At 38.5% G+C, this 18440-nt stretch overlaps 1 protein-coding gene across 1 annotated transcript in view; it reads left to right on the top strand.

Moving 5' to 3' along the window:
* The first annotated feature begins 1562 nt into the window (after positions 1–1562).
* The window catches only part of LOC124160461 (phospholipase B1, membrane-associated-like), a 50780-nt gene continuing 33902 nt past the window's right edge, over positions 1563–18440 (top strand). Inside the window, exon 1 of the mRNA XM_046536313.1 lies at positions 1563–1864. Within this exon, the coding sequence (XP_046392269.1) occupies positions 1734–1864 (131 nt within the window). The 5' untranslated portion in view covers positions 1563–1733. The remainder of the gene's footprint in view (positions 1865–18440) is intronic.

Below are 18440 nucleotides of genomic sequence, written 5' to 3'. Positions count from 1 at the left end.
GATAATCAGGCCGTGGAGATAATTTGTTGTGATAACCTTTCTGGAGCAGCGGCGATGCACGCATTATGAGGAAAATTAGTTACCAATGCCATCGATTGCAGAAGATGCTTCTTGAAATGACCACGAAAACAAATGCCGAGATGCTACTTGAAGCTTACGTTAACGATGCTATCCGCGGAGAAAAAATATCAATTATCTTGTAACCTAGCAGCGTAGAGGATTCGCTGCGGTCCAGGATCAAAACATACGAGAAATAAAGAGAAGCATACAGGTGTATGCCGCGTGATGTATCGGAATTTTCCCGACGTTTCGTGACCGACTGCTGGCCAATTCTTCAAGGGAATGGTACTGGAGTTTTATTCATAAAAAAATATGCCAGGAAATAAAAAAAAGCAGCAGAACAAAACTCCAGCACCATTCCTTTGAAGAAGTAGCCAGCAGTCGATCATGAAACGTCAGGGCAATTGCGATACATCACGCGGCATACACCCATATGTCTCTCTTCTATAACCATGAGCCGCGAAAGCTTTAATCACGAAATACGAGAAATAGGTTAGCTGGTGAAAAAGCCACCAGGATGGACCTCACGAAAATATTAATTAACCTCCAAACAGGGGAATAACCTTACACTACTGCGGTCCATACTCTATAAAATTTGTCAGTCATAAACCTATTTCACAGCTTCTCTGCACGTTTCAAAATTTCATATTACGAGCATGGGGGAGGGGGCGTTTCTTTCCCTGGACCACTTCGCTACCGGATTTTTCTTTGCTGGCGGTATTCAATGCCTTCTCACACAAGTTAACTTAGAACTATTCAAGCAATTACCCACTGGGCCATCCAGATGCCACCAAATCCCTCCCTCAGTGATTCAATCCGAAGACTGGTTTGGATAAATGAAGATAAAGCTCACCAAAGCACACGGGGGGATCGGGCCGCTTGGCTGGATAGAGTGCCATCTTCCCATTCCAGGTGGTCCGGGTTCAAATCCCGGCGGCGGCAAATATTTTTCAGAGGCTGCCCGATTCCTACTTGAGTTTTTGTGTAGAGTTTTTCAAGTGCAGCACTCCACCCTAATGCCGACGCCGGGTTTCTCTCCACCCTCCCTTCTCAGGCCCTCCCTCATGGTGCAATGAGTAATAAAATGACCTTAACTGCCGGTCGCCTACTCCAAATACCATAGTAAGCTACACGATTGTGAATTTTCACACATTCAGGGTAGTAGTGGGACCAGTTCTCCCACTAAATACACGCGGCAAAAATAAAAACATCCTTGGTATGAGAGCATGTTCCACACCTTCGACCACACCACTGTAAGCTAAGAAGAAGCGTAAGGAGCTCCAGGTAGCCTCTGGTTCGAGGATAACAATTTTTGAGGGACACCGGTGATCGCCCGCCGTCTCGAACCAAGGAAGACAATTGGCGGTGTGGCAGAGACAGGTGGGGTGGAGAAAACGAAAGGATAAGGAGGAAGGGGAGGAGGGGGAGGAGACTGAAAGAGGGGAGGGGGAGTGTGACCTCGATTTCTAAGGCGAGGAAAGTGACTACTCCCGCGGGCCGGCGTCAAGGCGGGCCAGAGCTCGACCGTTCCTCGCCAAGTCCTCTACAACGGCCCGGGAAGATCGAAGCGGGCCCGAGGGATCTCCCAAGTCTTGACTCCCCGTCTTCTAGTCATCCATTCCCGCTCCCGACCGGCTCGTTCCATCGAAATAGGAAGCGCACATCCCCTCGACATGGATACAGTGGAGGGAAGACGGAATAGGAAGCCGGGACTGGCGAAGATGGTGTTGATGGTATTTCTCCTGCTGCCCACCGTGGGATTCTGCAGATGCCCCGGTGATGCTAAAGGATTATTCAGCAACAGGTGAATACCGAAAATTTCATGGAGGAAAAAAAATCGTTCGCCTCCACCAAGATTCGAACCCGGATCCCCCAAGTTCAGTTCGAGTGCTACAGCCAGTTAAGCTACCGAGGCGTCTTTCCCCTCTGTGGGAGACCGGGGGATCCGGGTTCGAATCCTGTTTTAGGCGTATGATTTTTTTTCTCTGTGGAATTTTCGCACAATTTGTGCATTGCGGGTGACTCCGTAAAAGTTATCACCGTGGCTAATCCCAATATATATTTAAATGAGGTGAATACCGAACGCCTAAAAGGGTCTCTCAAAGTGATTTACGACCAACTGCGAGATAAAAATCTCAACTACCCTTGACCTAACTGTTGACAAATAAATTAGTGGGAAAATATTTTCGCGACCGAACTGCGTTGATTACAAAAAAATGAATATTATTTATAATTGAGAATCCTAGAAGCCAACGGGTAGGTATATGTGCTATTCTAATGATTTTGTAGGTAGATGCAGATATTGGTGGGTGGGAGTACACAATATTGTTGTGTTAAAGGCATGAAAGTGAATAACTGATAAGTATACATTTGAATATTTAAGTATATATGTAGGCGATAACTACTATTATAATGAATGAATATAAAAGGAAGGGGATGTTTTACGTAAAATATGAAACAAATGAATCACTGGATCTACATACCAATATTTATCAACGATTCACTTAAATACCATTGCCACTACAATATTGTGTACCCCAGCAGCCATTATCTGCATCATCTGGGATACAAGTGAATCATTGATAATGTAACGTCTGATTTTTTTGAAGTTGTTATTTTGGTTGTGAAGGGTTTGTTTGGAAGAGGGGATTGTTGAGAGAGATGTGAAAAAGGAGGGTTTTTGTGGAGTATTGTGGAGAGAATTGAAGTAAATAAAAAAGGTTATGAAAATTAATCGTCTTACGTTACAATAAATATATGCACGTATGAAATGTACATTTGTACACGTATATATGTACATTTGATAAATATATGTGTACCCAAAATTATAGAGATTGCATTTATACTCCTTCGCTTCTAATACCTTCATTTATGAAAGATTGATAAGTATACCTCTCATTTTTAGGAACGTAAACAAACGTTTCCTAGAGCACTTATTTTTTTATACTGTGAAAATTTTTCGATCGAACAATAAATTACCATTGGATGTCAAAAAATTAATCAATATTGCTTCGGCTGATTTTTGGTGGCAAGAACTATGGATTTTTTTCCATAACTTTTCCAGAAGAGAAATAAAAGTGAATTAAGTAAGTTCCACTTGTTAATCTTTGGTATTGTAACAATAAGTTTCAAAAACCATAAGTGTACTTCAAAAAAATGTGTACTCACCGGTGTCCACTAGAATTATAAACACAGCAGTGTATCGAGACAAAATTTAATTAAATGAACATTAGTTATCGTCAAAAGAAACAACCAATTTTTGTGAGATGGAATTCCAGATTTGAGCGCAAAGAATTCGCAATAGAATAAACATTACGGCGATTTCTAAAATTAGAATCGATCAATATTAATGGAAGGGCATGTTTTACGAAAAACTTTTTCAGCACAAAATTTTAAAAAAAGTACTAAGGCATAAATTTTACAATCCAACACGATCACGCGTCCTCCGACAATGGGATGTCAATAAAGAACTTCGGGGTCAGAAATCATTAGACAGCTCAGGAAAAAAATTGGTCATTTATATCGAGCTCCATTTGTATGTGTACAGGAATCATACGAAATGCCTCAAAATGCAGTTCAATTATAAATTTTTAAAATGCCTGAAGCATCGAGCTACTTCCGTAATTAATATTGAATGAATCCAAGCTCTTGGATAGGCAGAAAAACCATTGAATAGCGATAAAATCCTACCTACCCTAGATATCTATGGCTATCGGATCTTAGGGAAAACTATAACACACTACCGAATGTAAATTACACCAAAGAGAGAGAACGGACTGATTGTACAACATTACCGACGGTGCGAGTGTGACCAGTGATTTTATTCCAACAGCGTCCACTACTAAAGCAATAGGGAGTAAAAACAAGCAGAGGACGGCGATTCTAAAAATTACGAAGGAATAGGTTGACTTATGAATATGCTGTAAACATTCCGAGGGTCTAAATACCCATTCCAACAGCAATTAAGGCATATTTATTTTACTATTAACTCTTTAACTCAAGTGCTAGCTAGAAATTAATTTCAAGGATATTCAGCGGGCAATGATCGCAGGCTACCTACCAAAGTGGCGTGCCTATACGGAGGCAACCGCAAGAGCACACAAAATTTAAAAAGAATGCTTTTCCCGTACGGAATTTTTGTGGTTTCTGCAGGACGGAGTCAATGTCATCTTCGTAAAATTTCCGAATATATTCATTGTTAAGTGTTCCACCGACTAATGTTTTGAGAAATAGTTTTTTTTTTCCATTCTATATCTTTTAAAGAAAACTTCATTTAAGTAAATTTCAAGGTGATGTTTGAGCGAAAATTGCGTTAGAAATAAATTCCAGCTAGAATACAAATGCCGTTCGAAAATAACTGATACACGGTGCTTCAAAACGTAGCATCAATAGCAATAAAAATACGCCTAACAATTATTCTTCGATTAATCAGAAAGTAAGTACCAATCGAAGTCAACTTGTTTAGTGCACATTGAAAAATAAATGCTTGAACTCATGTAACGAGTAAAATACTTATTTCGATACATAATATGCATGGTTTTCCTATTTTTTTAAAGTAGTATCAAATATGAAAGAAACTTAATAATTTTTCATCCTCTAAAATCGCTAAGTAACGCTAAAATCTCCTATAGCTGAGCAATCTTCAATCCCTTATTCCAATGTGGAAATGTTTCAGACTTTCGCCACAACAGACCCATACTGACTCTAGCTTTCTCTAAAAAACTCATTTCAAACCCTTAAAACTAGGCCCACACCAACATACCCTTACTTGGCAGTCACTTGACCGCATCCAGGGCAATCCTTTCTTGGGAGAAGACCCGAATCTCTTTTCGAAGTTTCCTCCAACGGCATTCTAGAACGGATACCTATCCACTCTTCCTCCGCCACAAAAACAACCCTCACAGTGCGATCATGTGATCGAAGTGGAGCAAATGTAGCAGTCGGCTTGGCTTCCCAAACATCCGCTCAAAGAAACGCGTGTACTCATCGCAATTTTCAATACAGTAGATAAACAGTTGAGTCCTAAATCGGCGTTTGGACAACCAAGATTGCTTCGGTAGAACATATATTTTTCTCCGAGGAGCTCAAATACTTCATCCTGCGAATGATTGACATACTTACTTTCGAAGATTCATATTAACGCATCAAAATTGATACAAATATTCTACAATTTTATTTTTAAGTTGCTACAGGAAACGATCCAAAATAATGTCAAGAGAATCAAGCTCATCAATCTAAATAAAGCAAATTAGCAAAAACATACCTGGTCGCTGTTAACTTTCAATATTTTCGCATAACGCCAGTACAAGTAGCAATAAAAGTAGCAAAATAGCTCATCAACAAAAAAGGTCTTCGTGTTATCACTGACTAAGGATACTACTTCCAAGTATTGCTTAACGCCTAAGTATTCACTCACTCATCGAGTAAAGGAAGCAAAAAACACCTTGGTATAAGAAGATCCCACTTTTTATGAATGACACTACAAATGGACTCCACTGGTAAGTCTATTTGTAGAATACACATGTTTTTAGCTATTATTAGAGAGAAAACAATAACTGAGAGGCTAAGAAAATGGCCACTTATTGATATGGGGCGGAGGTAATATCGACAGAAATGAGGACAAATTTTGACTCTAGCCTCCGAAAAACGGTCATTACCTCAGTCCCATCGAGAACTCCTCAAGTCAGTGGCGTAACTACGGGGGGGATAGATCCCTCCCAAAAGCCTCAGAGAAATTAAAAAAAAATTAAAACTATTGTCTAGTTTTGACATTTAATAACTGCGTCTGCTTAAAGTTTTAGTGCGAAAATGACTTGAAATGTATTTCCAGGCATGTTATTTTTCAAAACTTTTCCCCAACAGGGGTGGGGGATCGCCGCCTATCCCACTCCCCCCCCCCCAAAGCATAGTCCTAGTTACGCCACTGCTTCAAGTACAAACACAGGTGTAGGTACTTAGAATAAATTATTAATTATTCTCGTGATATTGAGCCCCGCTTAAGATTGAATACGTGCAAGCATGCATTAAGAAATCTGCTCAACCCGCAATGGAGACATCTCTGTAGCTATACAATAAACTCACTTATATTTAAGATTTGCTATCGATGTTTCGACCGTCAAAATTTATTCCTTCCTGAAATTTTTGCTAACTTACGCTGGGCGCGAGTCCAACACAAAAAAGATCACTCTCACTGACTAGGTTTCATTGTTTTCTCGACCACCGATTTTTTCCAGGAGAAAGTAACCAAGGAAGTGATTTCATGCCAGCAGTGACACAAAAATTCTGAGGCTATTACGTGAATTAAAAATTGCGCATCTAACGAACGATTTCCAAGGTTTGCTACCGCAATCACCCAAAACTAAGTAAAATATGACGACACGCCTTATATTAGCTAGCGTCTTCCGTCTGGATCAACTGTTCAAATCGAAATAAAAACTATACCACTGATAAAATGCAGTACTGACCAATTACAACTGTTTAGTCAGTCATACGGCGTGATTCATTATGACAAGTAGTACCTACATAAGATTTGATATATTAGTGCGCACTAAATTGCTGCCATTATTTAAGTAATAAAATTACACCAGCAGGGGTCAAATGTCGACTAGAATAGTAAACGGTTCATTGCTAATTTTACGACAGCTAAACACGCCATAGAAGGAAGTTGTGGACAAGTAAATAGAGCAAACGGCTACCAACCTAAGGGTCCGTCGTTTAATTCCCACTTGGGGTTTTCAGACACCTCAAACAAAGCTGTGCCCCAGGGAGAGGAGTTGGCCCCTTACCCTAAATGCGAGATATTCGCGTTCCAACGGCTTACTATGAGGTGAGCTCTACCCTAAACAAACCAATATCTGAATTTATTTTTTTAACATACTATGCATCAGTGTGGCACAGGACCAGATATTTCGATGCGATTAAAATAATGAAATTTGAATATAATAACAAAACAATATTGTTAGATATCTACCTTTTTTACAGTAAGTTATTTCAAAACAAGAGTTGATGTAAGGATAAATATTCATTCATCACGCATATAAAAATAACGCCGGTTGCGACAAGATAACTGACACATTTTAGCCAGAGATACCACTAACGACTGTTTCCCATTTAGTCCGAATGTTTGGCACATTTTCATTGCAATAGACCTCATGTAAAATAAACACTGAAGAGATATGATACGGGTGAAAATAAAAGTCTGATGAAAGCAAACTTGTTGTTTCTCACCATAAATTACATCGTATCCAATTATTAACGCCTACTTTACTTATCAAAAAAGATCAATCGATTAAAAATGACCAGAAAACAGAGGCTGCTATCTAGTTAAAAATTTCAAATGGATGTGCGTATGAGAATCATTTTAAATTTTTGGCAAAAAATTAGGTCAATATTTAGTACAGGCGACAGTGAGAAAAAATTCAATTCTAGGATTTAACTTATAATACAATACTTCAAAGCAGTCCAGCGGTTATTTTTATTTAAAAATAGGAGCAATGCTACACAATAATTACGTCTTATTGATAACGAAATTTAAGTTAAAATTAATGAGCGCCTCAATAACTTTATTAAAAGGTCACAAACAAATTTCCAGATGAAGATGAGTCTAAATAAATAGTTACGCACTCACGAGAATCAACAATTATTTCTGCCTTAAAATCATGGGGAGGACTTTGAAGAACAGACACCCAAGAAAAAGACAGCCGTCAAGTATCCCCACAGCCTTGAAATTCGATCGTGATGACCCGTTCATCACCTACTTGCTAAGTCAGACACCGTTGGTAAATGCCGTAGCCTACATATTCCCTCAAAGCATACATTAGGTAGATACTATTAGCCTCAATGCAGATGAATCTGACGGAAGCTTATGCAACAAGGTGAGGGACCATTACATCCGACTGTCACCAGAACCAAGTCGACATACCATTACCAGGATCCCGGCTATACTACAGGTGAAATATAATAGTGAAAAAGTGATACAATCTCGGTAGCGAATGACTAACGAAATGACCACGACACCAAAAAATTAGAACTCAAGGAAAAAGTGAATTTTAATGGTACATTCCTCAAAAATAGCATTATCCGAAAAGTTTTACATAGTAATGCATATTACAGTTTCAATGTCTACAAATAAAGAAGTAGGCAAGACTAATTTATAAATAAATATTTTTATAACCTAATAATATTGTCATTTTAATTTATGTTGCCAAAGGCAATATACATTAAAATAACGAAAGATTTTCGATGGCAAAGTTCTCCTCGATAAATGGAAGAGATTAGTTTTTCCTACTCGCCTAAAACACTTCCACTAGATTTTCCTCATTTTATTGGCCAACAGCATCTTTTTGCTCTCCCTGTACCCGCAAGATTTCCTCATATTTTTTTGGTAAATGTCACGGTGGGAATCATATTGGGTCTCAAATTCATGCACCACAGTTTCGATATCCATGAAGGTAATAAAATAAATACTTTCTTAAAATTATCACATCATAAAAATGAGATGATCCTCAAGAGAATAAATTATAAGCTTAAGTCAAAAATTACAAACAAACAAGCATGCTCTGTTGTTGCTCTTCTAAAAGTCTTCTCCAAAATCTTTACGTGGATCACCTAAAACAAAGCACAGTTAATGAATACTTGAGGGCATTTTTCAATTTTTCTACGACAATTTTCATCCATTCTATCACCTAACGCCCAACGCAACATAAGCTCCAAAGTTTCTGCCCAAATGAATTCTACCATAAATTCCAATGCAATAAAGGGAAGTCATCTCAGCAAATCTTGAGCTTGGCATAAAAACTCCTTTTAAAATGGTCGAAAAAGAGAAATATCAGGACCGAACAAGCAGGAGTGATAAACCCTTTTATAGTTACTGGCTGCATGTATTATACCCTGAAAATTGCAAAATAACACAACTTAGGAGATAGCCGCAGACAAACCAGCGGAGAACCTACGCATTTTCAACTGCAAGTACACTTTAACCTTTTCTATCCTAGAGTTGATTATGAGGGACACTAAATTTCAAGACCTCTCATTCTAAAAATTGTGACAATTTGCGACTCAATCATAACTATTATGGCAGCTACCCATTCCACCATTAAACTTTACAACACAAGAGAACGCGAAGCATAAATTTTTCCAGAATAGAGCTGAAAACGTATACACATAAGATATTATTTAGAAACAACATTAGTACATAATGGTTTGAAGCGAAAAAACTCTGCGGAGGAAAAATCATTTCCGTAGACCGAATCTAACACGGGTCACAAGAAGTCCGGAAAGGATGTTCAAAACACTTCAAAACCCAAGGCAGCTTCTTCCTCAACGAGTAATGAATGCTACCAAGTTTCAAACAAATAATACGCCATGAAGAAAAAAAACAGTGAAGCAGGAGTTATGCACCCAAGCGGACTGATTATAGGAGGTTCAAGTCCATCCCATAGATTTCTGCTGCCGCTTCGATCGCATTTTAATCGGCTTTCAAAAATGTCCGTGGCGCTTTGATGAGTGCAATGCGATTCACTTTTTTTTCCAGTATTTTGCAGTATAATGCTTGTAATTGCGAGAAGTAGCACTGAAAAGTTATGAATTTGATAGACCACATAACCATGTGAAGAAATTTCGGTTAATACACATAAATATACCTTATATCCCCGTGAAACTCGGATCAATTTGTCCGTCAGCGACGCAAGTGGCGACTTCTGTAAACCCATTTAAATGCGCGGTGAGTTACAACATATTTTTAGGCAGACTTGAGGATTCTCTTTTGCGTATATGTACCCTCTTTAAAGTTTCCAAAAGCTTACAGCCTCTCCCTAAATTCTAATCTCCCTGACAGCTATGCATAGAAAAAACTCGGATCCTCTTTCACCTCTCCAAGGCCAAGAGCTAATTCCTGCATTTGGTCAAACCATCTGCTACAGCCTCGTTTGGAATGCAGGTTCTGCGCGCAGATCGGCCGTTTCCACCGGCAGCGCCCTTTCGCAACCAAATGAGTCGGAACATTTGTAGCCAGATCGTTTATTTTCCACTTATACGCCCGTACATGGATTTCAGTCTCCGGGCACTCCAAGTGAAAAACACCATCCACTGTGATCCAGATTCAAAACTAGGCACGCAATCAAGTCAAAGGCGAACGTACTTTGTGGAATACAGACGTAGGAGCGGAAAAGTAACTAGCCGTTTACCGTTCCAAACAACTATTTCTCAAGCATTCGATAGGATATACCGCATTGAAGGGTCGGTGACATTTTCATACCTGTGCCCTACATTTTTTAACAGAGAAGAGAGATACAATATTTGTATTTCCTAAAGGTATTTCAATGAGTATATTTGATCATAACAAACAAGCTAAACTAACCATTACCTGAAGTTATAAAATAATTAACACCTTCTTATAGCGTTAGCCCCTGTTTGCCCACAATATATCAGAAGTTAAAAAGAATATTTTCTAGCTACCGACGTAAGCCATTTAAAATTGCCTTCATACTGTCTCTTTATGAATCGTATGCAAATAAATGCGATTTTATCTCTGCATAATAATTTTTGGTTAAACATCATGACTACCTACTTGAAGACGATGGCACAAAAAGAATTTCTACCGTAATTAGGCTTGTAATTTGCTTACAATTTCTATTAACTGTAAACTTATAGGACTTATTCATAGGAAAATAAATTATTTTCGTATCAATAAAGTAGCGAAATGCTCCAAAAAACGTCTTCTTCTTGCAAAAATATCTACTCGTGAGATGTAATTCTGATTAACAAAATATAAATAATACATAGGTATGACTATAGAAAATATTATAAACACTAGCCGGATCTTAGGTTTATCAAATACACTGACGTTTCATACTTAGACAATTAGGAAATGTGTCCTATGAATACTCTGAGATAACTTAAAATTGAAACTGATCTCCCTCCTCACATACTAGAAATTATAGACCCATCCCACAAGAAAGAGGGCAGGATACGAGTTCAAACTAAGTGTTCTAAAGAATAGAATGCATATCTCTGCATATAAGGTACTCAGGACGACTCTATAGTTTTAGGAGTTTTCTGAATAGCACGCTCTTTCAGACCTACGCATTGGGTTTCAGGAGGTCAGTGGAAATTTTCACCCAAACATTGCCCCAGACAAGCATGAACGCGGTAAAAATCTCGTGAATCAGAATTAACATTCAATATTAGCTCCACGGAAATCTTCATACCAAAAAATATCAGTAAAAACGCATGTACTGTAGGACTTCCATTAACACTACGAATGTATAACTCAGCGAAAACTTAATTATTTGAAACCCCCAAATCAAAACGAAAAACAAAGCCACGACGCTGTCACAGAACGAAAACGAGAGCTTCATTAAGATAACGCACCATTTTTTCTGAAACGCCCATACTCGCAGAATCTTTTTCGTCTGAATATCAATTGTTCCAGAAAGATTCTGATGACATTTTTGGACCTTTAGAAGCGTTTTGTACTCACTCATCAACTACAGATATTATCAGACTTTGCTATCCCTAATTATAAAATATCTATTTCTCAATAAAACTAACCATTAGTTACATATATATATTCGCCATAATGCCCCTGCAACGGTGAGAATCATAGAATACGTACAGTTTGTACTCTCTAAAGCTGCAAATATAGTAAATCGATTTCCAGGTCAGTTACGTTTTAAGGGTATTCTGAAAATGGAAAGAGAGACATCTTTCGCAATTCGTAGAGAAAAAAATCTCAATAGGAGATGGCAGATGCTCACTAAACCTGCGGACACCTTGGCGGGTGACCATATATACATATTTTTCAAAAGTTGTTCGCCGGGAAAGTGTTAAATCATACATATATACATAGCTATGCTTCTATGTAAATTAGTAAATTCTAGCCAGGGTCATTGGGTAGATCAATAACGGTAGTTGAAAAGGCAAAATATAAATTCTGCAGCGCTCCACCAAACTGATGATTCGAAATATCGATAATTGAAATAATTGGAAAGAATTTGAAAGATATTTTTCAACCAAATTTTTTGACACAATCGAAAAATATCAAACAATAAGGTTCACAGAAAAGCGCCCTCATTCAATTTTTACGATAGCACGAAAAATTATGCCACAAACTATAAAATGCTTGAACTATGTGCAAACCGAATTATACCCAGAAATTATAAAAAACGGGTACAGAGTAAAGAGTAAAGTATTACGAGTAAAACTTTTTCATGATATATTATTCACTTAAAAATTACAGTATCATCTTCAAAATTTTACTGCACAAAGCCTAATTCATTTTCAAATAATTTCATGTACCTCAAATGTAAAAAATTACCCCGGAGTAAATACCAAGGCAAAATTTCCAATTTTAACATACAAGAAAATATTGACCAGGATTTCGTTTACAAACGTGCCCCGCAAATGTCAAGATGATAGCGTAAGTTTCCAGCGAGTGATAGGTCACAAAAAGAACACTAAAGCAGAAGGGATGCGTTCTACTACAGAAAAGGATTTCGCACGCGAATACAAAGGGAAGTAGAGCGACGATCAGGAAGGAAGAAAAATACGGAAGTGATTGGTGTTGGAGGCTAGGAAAAGGGAACAGCTGGAGGAACTCGGGTAGGATAAATAAATAAAGGAGAACGGAGCAGAGAAGGTGGGAGATTCGAGGTCGACGGGACGACGATAGACGCAACGGATGAGAGCACGAATATTACGAAAGAGGACCCTCAAGTCGGTCCCTAGATAACTTGTCATCCACAGCGAGTTAACTAAGTTCGCCACTCGTGTCGCTGACGGACAAATTAGTCCAATTTTCACGAGGATATGATGTATAATGTACTGTTTTAGCAGAAATTTATTCCTAGCAATTATGAACATAATACTGCAAAATATTGGAAAAGAGTCCCATCACCGTGACATGGACATTTTTGAGAGCCGATTAAAATAAGACCGAAGAGGCAACAGAAATCATCCTTCTGTGGGATAGAATTTGGCCTCCTGCATGCAGTCCCCTAGGAGGAGAGAATGATAAGCGAGGGGAAGACAAATGCATTAGCCGGATGGAAGTTCACAAAAAAAAAACAAAATTGTCCATACCAAATAAACAGAAAGACGAAAGAAATGATTCATAAGGCCGTTTTACACACGACGCGTCATTACGCAGGTTAGCACTGAAACAATTTGTCGAAACTGCGAGAATGCGAGCTCGGAATTAGAAAGGCCTATTTTGCCATCACGTATCCATGCCTTATCGCATGCTTCATTGCAATTCACCAATTTACACGAAGAAAAATAATAAGCACGCTTTGGAGATAGAACACCTATATCCACCATAAATATTCATATTTACATGGCAAAAAAACGGATCTTTCGGACCTCCACGACAATGCGTAGGCTAAAACACTGCTTACACTACTCTCGGCAGATACATTTCTATATTCTTTGTTAAAACTTTCACGGGTGCTCGTCATGGTAGTTAAAAACTTTTTGCTCTATGTCACCACGTCAATGTTCTGGTGGCTCCAAGATTCACTCCTTTGACAAAGAGACCAGTATCGGCTGGGAAACGTTGGGGCCGACCGAACATTGTCGTGGCGACATAGCTCAAAAAGTTTTCAAACACCATTTCTATATATTTTGCTACATATCTATGAAGTATTATAATTCGAATACCGATTATTCGGTGGCATGCGTCAATTTGCCCTGGGTATGAGGATTATCATTTTAATTATATCCACAGGAAAGCATTTAAAGTCTTACTGTTAAACTTTTTAACACAACTGGGAAAATGGGATCAAGGAATTAAAGTGAATCTTCTCTTCCACGTCTAAAAAGCCAGAGAAAACCGGTACACATTATTTTCTGTTGTTGAAACCATAGTGAGTAAAATCTTTTCGTGAGATGTGGCCCCATTAATTTCTCAAACAACTTAAGGGTTTCGTAAGATCTCAAACTATAGCTGGTCGAAAACACGCCAAGGAGGGGACGAAGGGGGTATAAGATGGAATAATGAAAACATATTTACCATCTTTTAAACTTTACATACCTAGAGAATTTTTCAATTAAATATATCAAGAGAGATCGCTTTAAAAGTAACACCGCAAAAATATTACAAGCAAAGAGTAAGCTCGGCAGTAAACGAAGTAAAGATTCGTAATTGATCACTTGAACTCAGGAACGCAAGTTGTTGCACGACAATTACTAAGAATTTCTACAACTCAAAATAAATATAGGGACACTGTAGAAGACAGGCGGGGTGTAGAAGAAATAAGAAAGGCTAAACAATCATAGAACCATTTGGAGCCCGTTCTTTAAGGAAGAACGACCTATCGACGAATCAACATATTTTTAAATACTTCCCAATAAACGAACACAGTAGGTACGTGCGGACTCAAATTAAAGACGCAATAAGATACCATAAAAAAGATTTAATAAACAGGCTTTAGCCATAGAATGCATAAAATGTAATTTTGGTGTTATATAAGCTTTACACCCCTCAGAGAATAAGCTGCTGCTGAATTGGGTTAAAAGTTACTAGTCTTGATAGAGCCTGATAAGTTCCCATCCGTCCACGACAAAATTTGGCCCAGCACATAGCTGATAAGGAGCCACCTGTCGATGAGCATTCGTACCACCTCTTCAGCGGCGAGAATTGCGCACATTATGAGCACGCAGGGAAAGAATGGCAACACAAGAGTATAGGGATCAGTGTAACCTTTCCGCTGTTAGTGAAGAACCCGATAAGTTAGTGAAGATGCGTATGTAATATAAATATCAAAACATAATCCATGCTTACGCTTTGATTTCTGAGTGATGAAAAGCTTATTTTTTACCTGTTCGTGCACACTTTACTTTTTTTGTAAAAAGGGTGTTCTTTATTTTTTTCTACTTTTTAGATGGTTAACCATATCAAGGATTTTTTCTTTTTTTTCTTTCTTTTTGAAAACAATTTTCTAACAAACGCCATCTATTGATAAAATTTAAAACTACATTTCCATACGCAAGTCAAGTTAGCTGGCAGGTGAATTGAGTGGAGAGCTGAGTCAAATCAATCTTTGGAATGTTGACCGCTGATGATGATGAAATTTACTTTATAAATTAAAACGAAATGGAACAAAATTTCGAATGTCTCATCATTGAATATTGTATTGTCATCGGAAGCAAGCAAGAGCGCCAAATTTCAATCCGAACCGACAATTGAAGGTGGATTGAAAATCAATTATTAGATTCCATCGATGATACAGACAAACAGAAGAAGCACGCTAAGAAAAAGCCTGCATAAATAAGTATCGCATTGCTTTGTAGGTGAAAATACGTTGTTTATTCCTTCTGTATTTATGCGGCCGTCAGCCGGTTCCCACGCGAGGGAAGGATAGGAGGGAGGGCAAGGACGACGGGTTTCGTCACGTAAAACAGGTATCGTTTTTGGGGTAAGTTTCATCAACTCCACCGCCCGCCCCCCTGGGCGATGGCGTGCGAAAGTGGATCTCACCGCCACTGCCTCTCGCACTTAAGGCCAAGGTTCCTCACTTATTTGCGGTGAGGAAAAGTGACCTTAACGCCGGATAACTGATGCTCAGTGGACAGAATGATGAAGAACCTAACAGTCCTGACCGCAACGTCGATTCTTAACAGCTTCTTCCTCACAGCTTAGCACTGTAGAAGGCAGACAGGGTATAGAACAAATGGAAAAGGACAAAACAGAAGATGAAAAACTTTTTATTCTCGATGAAGGCGTATTGAGATTTTTATCTTTTGCGACATAAGGGATAAATTGGGCCAACCTAACTCACCCACTGATTCAACCCGATGGTTGGTTTGGAGAGGTGAGGGTAGAGGTCACCCATGACTAATTAATAGGCGTTTCATTACAAACACACAAGGTAGGGGAATCAATTCCTTTCACTGGGTCACCTCAAACTTCTAGGGTCTCGTTTTTAGTGCCCAAAGGTTTCATCCTGGATTTGGACCCTCCGACTAACAGCCAAACGCTCTACCCACTTGATCAAACTGTGGAAGAGAAATGCGCACATAGATTTTCCTATCCATTTCAAGGAAAAAATTCTCAAGGTCAATTTTTCTATGCTTCTGTCAGAGGGTAGTTTGTACTGCAATCTATAAAAATCAACATGCGAACTCCTGAACTTAGACTTATAAGGGGCCCAAGCCTACGGCATAAAGACGAATGGCTTCAATAAAATAAGAAAACAAGAATTTGGGGTAAAAATAATTCCGGGCATAATTTAGTTATAAAGTTTTACAGGTAAAATAGGTATTTAAGGTGGTAGGTGGTTCAATAACGGCCACGGCAGGCATCTGATAAACCATTCATTTGACAAAGTCTATCAATACCCTTATCTCGATTAGTATTCCACCTTCCAGCTGTCACCTTCTATTGGGACCTCGCGTTGCTTAACGAACGTAGCTTGCTTAGCGGACGCGTCACTCCTAAAGTCGTATTTTGACTTTTTCTCTAACGTTTGAGGCACGATGGTCTGACGAAGACAATCGTTGAAGGACAAGTGGAAGGAAAAAAGGGCAAGGGCGGTCCCGAATGAGTTATATAGGACAGGTTATAAAGGATGTAAAAGAGAATAAATATGTAGCTATGAAGAGATTAGCGGATAGGAGAGAGAAATGGAGAGCTGCGTCAAACCAATCTTAGGATTGTTGACTAATGATGATGATGATGAGCATTTGTTAGAAATTTATATTATCATCTTAATGTAGCCAGGTGATTAGAGCCAACTCCTCTTGAATATTCAACAGTTTTACGAGTAAAAAAGTTTTTCTCGGACAAATTACCGAGGTAAAATTTTCGTTGAATGCTTATGAGGGGCTACTTTACCCTCCCACTACAAACCCTCACTTTTTATGGATAATGGCATATATTTCAAATAAGTGATGCATCAGGAAAAAAGGACGGTCAATAAGTAACACGTCCTCATAAACCCGACGGTTCGTCGTCATATCTTTCATTTTCGCAAACATTCCACCTCCTATCCAAACAATCCAACCAAAATCTAACAACTTTCACAAAAAACACTTTTCTGATAACGTAGCATTGCACACTCATTTCTTGAGGAGACCAAACTAGAGACTTCAGTTCTGCTAAATACCAAAGGTATTATAGAAACACCTCGAGCGCCCGAATACAGAAGAAATATCCAGTTTTCGTGGCTAGGACGAAATAATTTTTAGTAAAATATTATTTCTGTCAATTAGTACACATATATTAGCAAAATACGATGGCGTTGAAAACGATTCTGATGTAAATTGACTTGTAACGCTGCATCTCAGACACAAATTCGAATTGAAGTACATAAAGGTGAGCTGAAGATACATTCTTCTATTGATATCGGCTAAATAACCAAGGGACCATGGAATATCGAAAAACGAAACATTAACACCATTGAGCATGCTAGACACATATTTTTTTTATTTTCAGTCTTAATTTATGAATAAAATAAAGGTTATATATAAAATCAAAACCGAATACGGCTATGTGATCTGCTTGCTGAATTAAATCAAATGTATGCATAAAGAAGAGAGTCCTAGTTTCATCCCAGAGAAATCCAAACCAACAAAAGTGAAATGGTCGGCCGGAGATTCTGCTATGCAACCTCCCACGTGCACATGTGACAGATAATTCCCACTAGTCACTTTAAATAAACCATGACGCTCCTCAGCCGAATGTTAATAAGTACGCACCACATTACTGCAAGGCTATTGAATCTAATTAATGGAAAACAATACCGACCTAAATATCAATTACTTTCTCCTTTGTGCAATGCACGACAAATGGGAGAAATTGTGCATGCCCAGCGCATATTCATCTCTATTATTCATATTAAATTCACCCCGCATCAAGAGGGCGTTATTCTCTAGATCCACGCATATTCTAAAACAATGAAAATACTTATGCACCTCACTGACGAACTTTCCACTGCAATTAAATAACCACTTCCCAACGATTACAGGAAGAATGGATGAACGCCAAATTTTACAGTATTCTACAAGCATGATGGAAATGTAGGATAATTAGTCACCCAACGCAACCTATCTACATAATGTTCAAAAAAGGCTATTCGGGCTTCCAGCCGGGTGGTCTCCCTCCATTCTGCCGACGTTTCAAAAAAAAAAAAAAAAACAAGCTGGCAAACTTCATCCACTCACCATTAGCCCTGAGGATGGAACCCGACTCGTGTTCCGAAACGTCGGCAGAATGGAGGGAGACCACCCGGCTGGAAGCCCGAATAGCCTTTTTTGAACATATTCGCCGGGAAAGCATCAGATTTTACTTATCTACATAATGATTAAAAGAATAAAAACTGATGAGTATTGAATTTAAACCTTACTGATTATGATGACTATTAAAAATACATTTTTGTCACTTG

The sequence above is a fragment of the Ischnura elegans genome, chromosome 6, assembly GCF_921293095.1.
Source record: "Ischnura elegans chromosome 6, ioIscEleg1.1, whole genome shotgun sequence".
Taxonomy (NCBI): domain Eukaryota; kingdom Metazoa; phylum Arthropoda; class Insecta; order Odonata; family Coenagrionidae; genus Ischnura; species Ischnura elegans.
The sequence above is the reverse complement of the archived record's forward strand: the minus strand, read 5'-3'. Positions and strand labels throughout refer to the sequence as shown.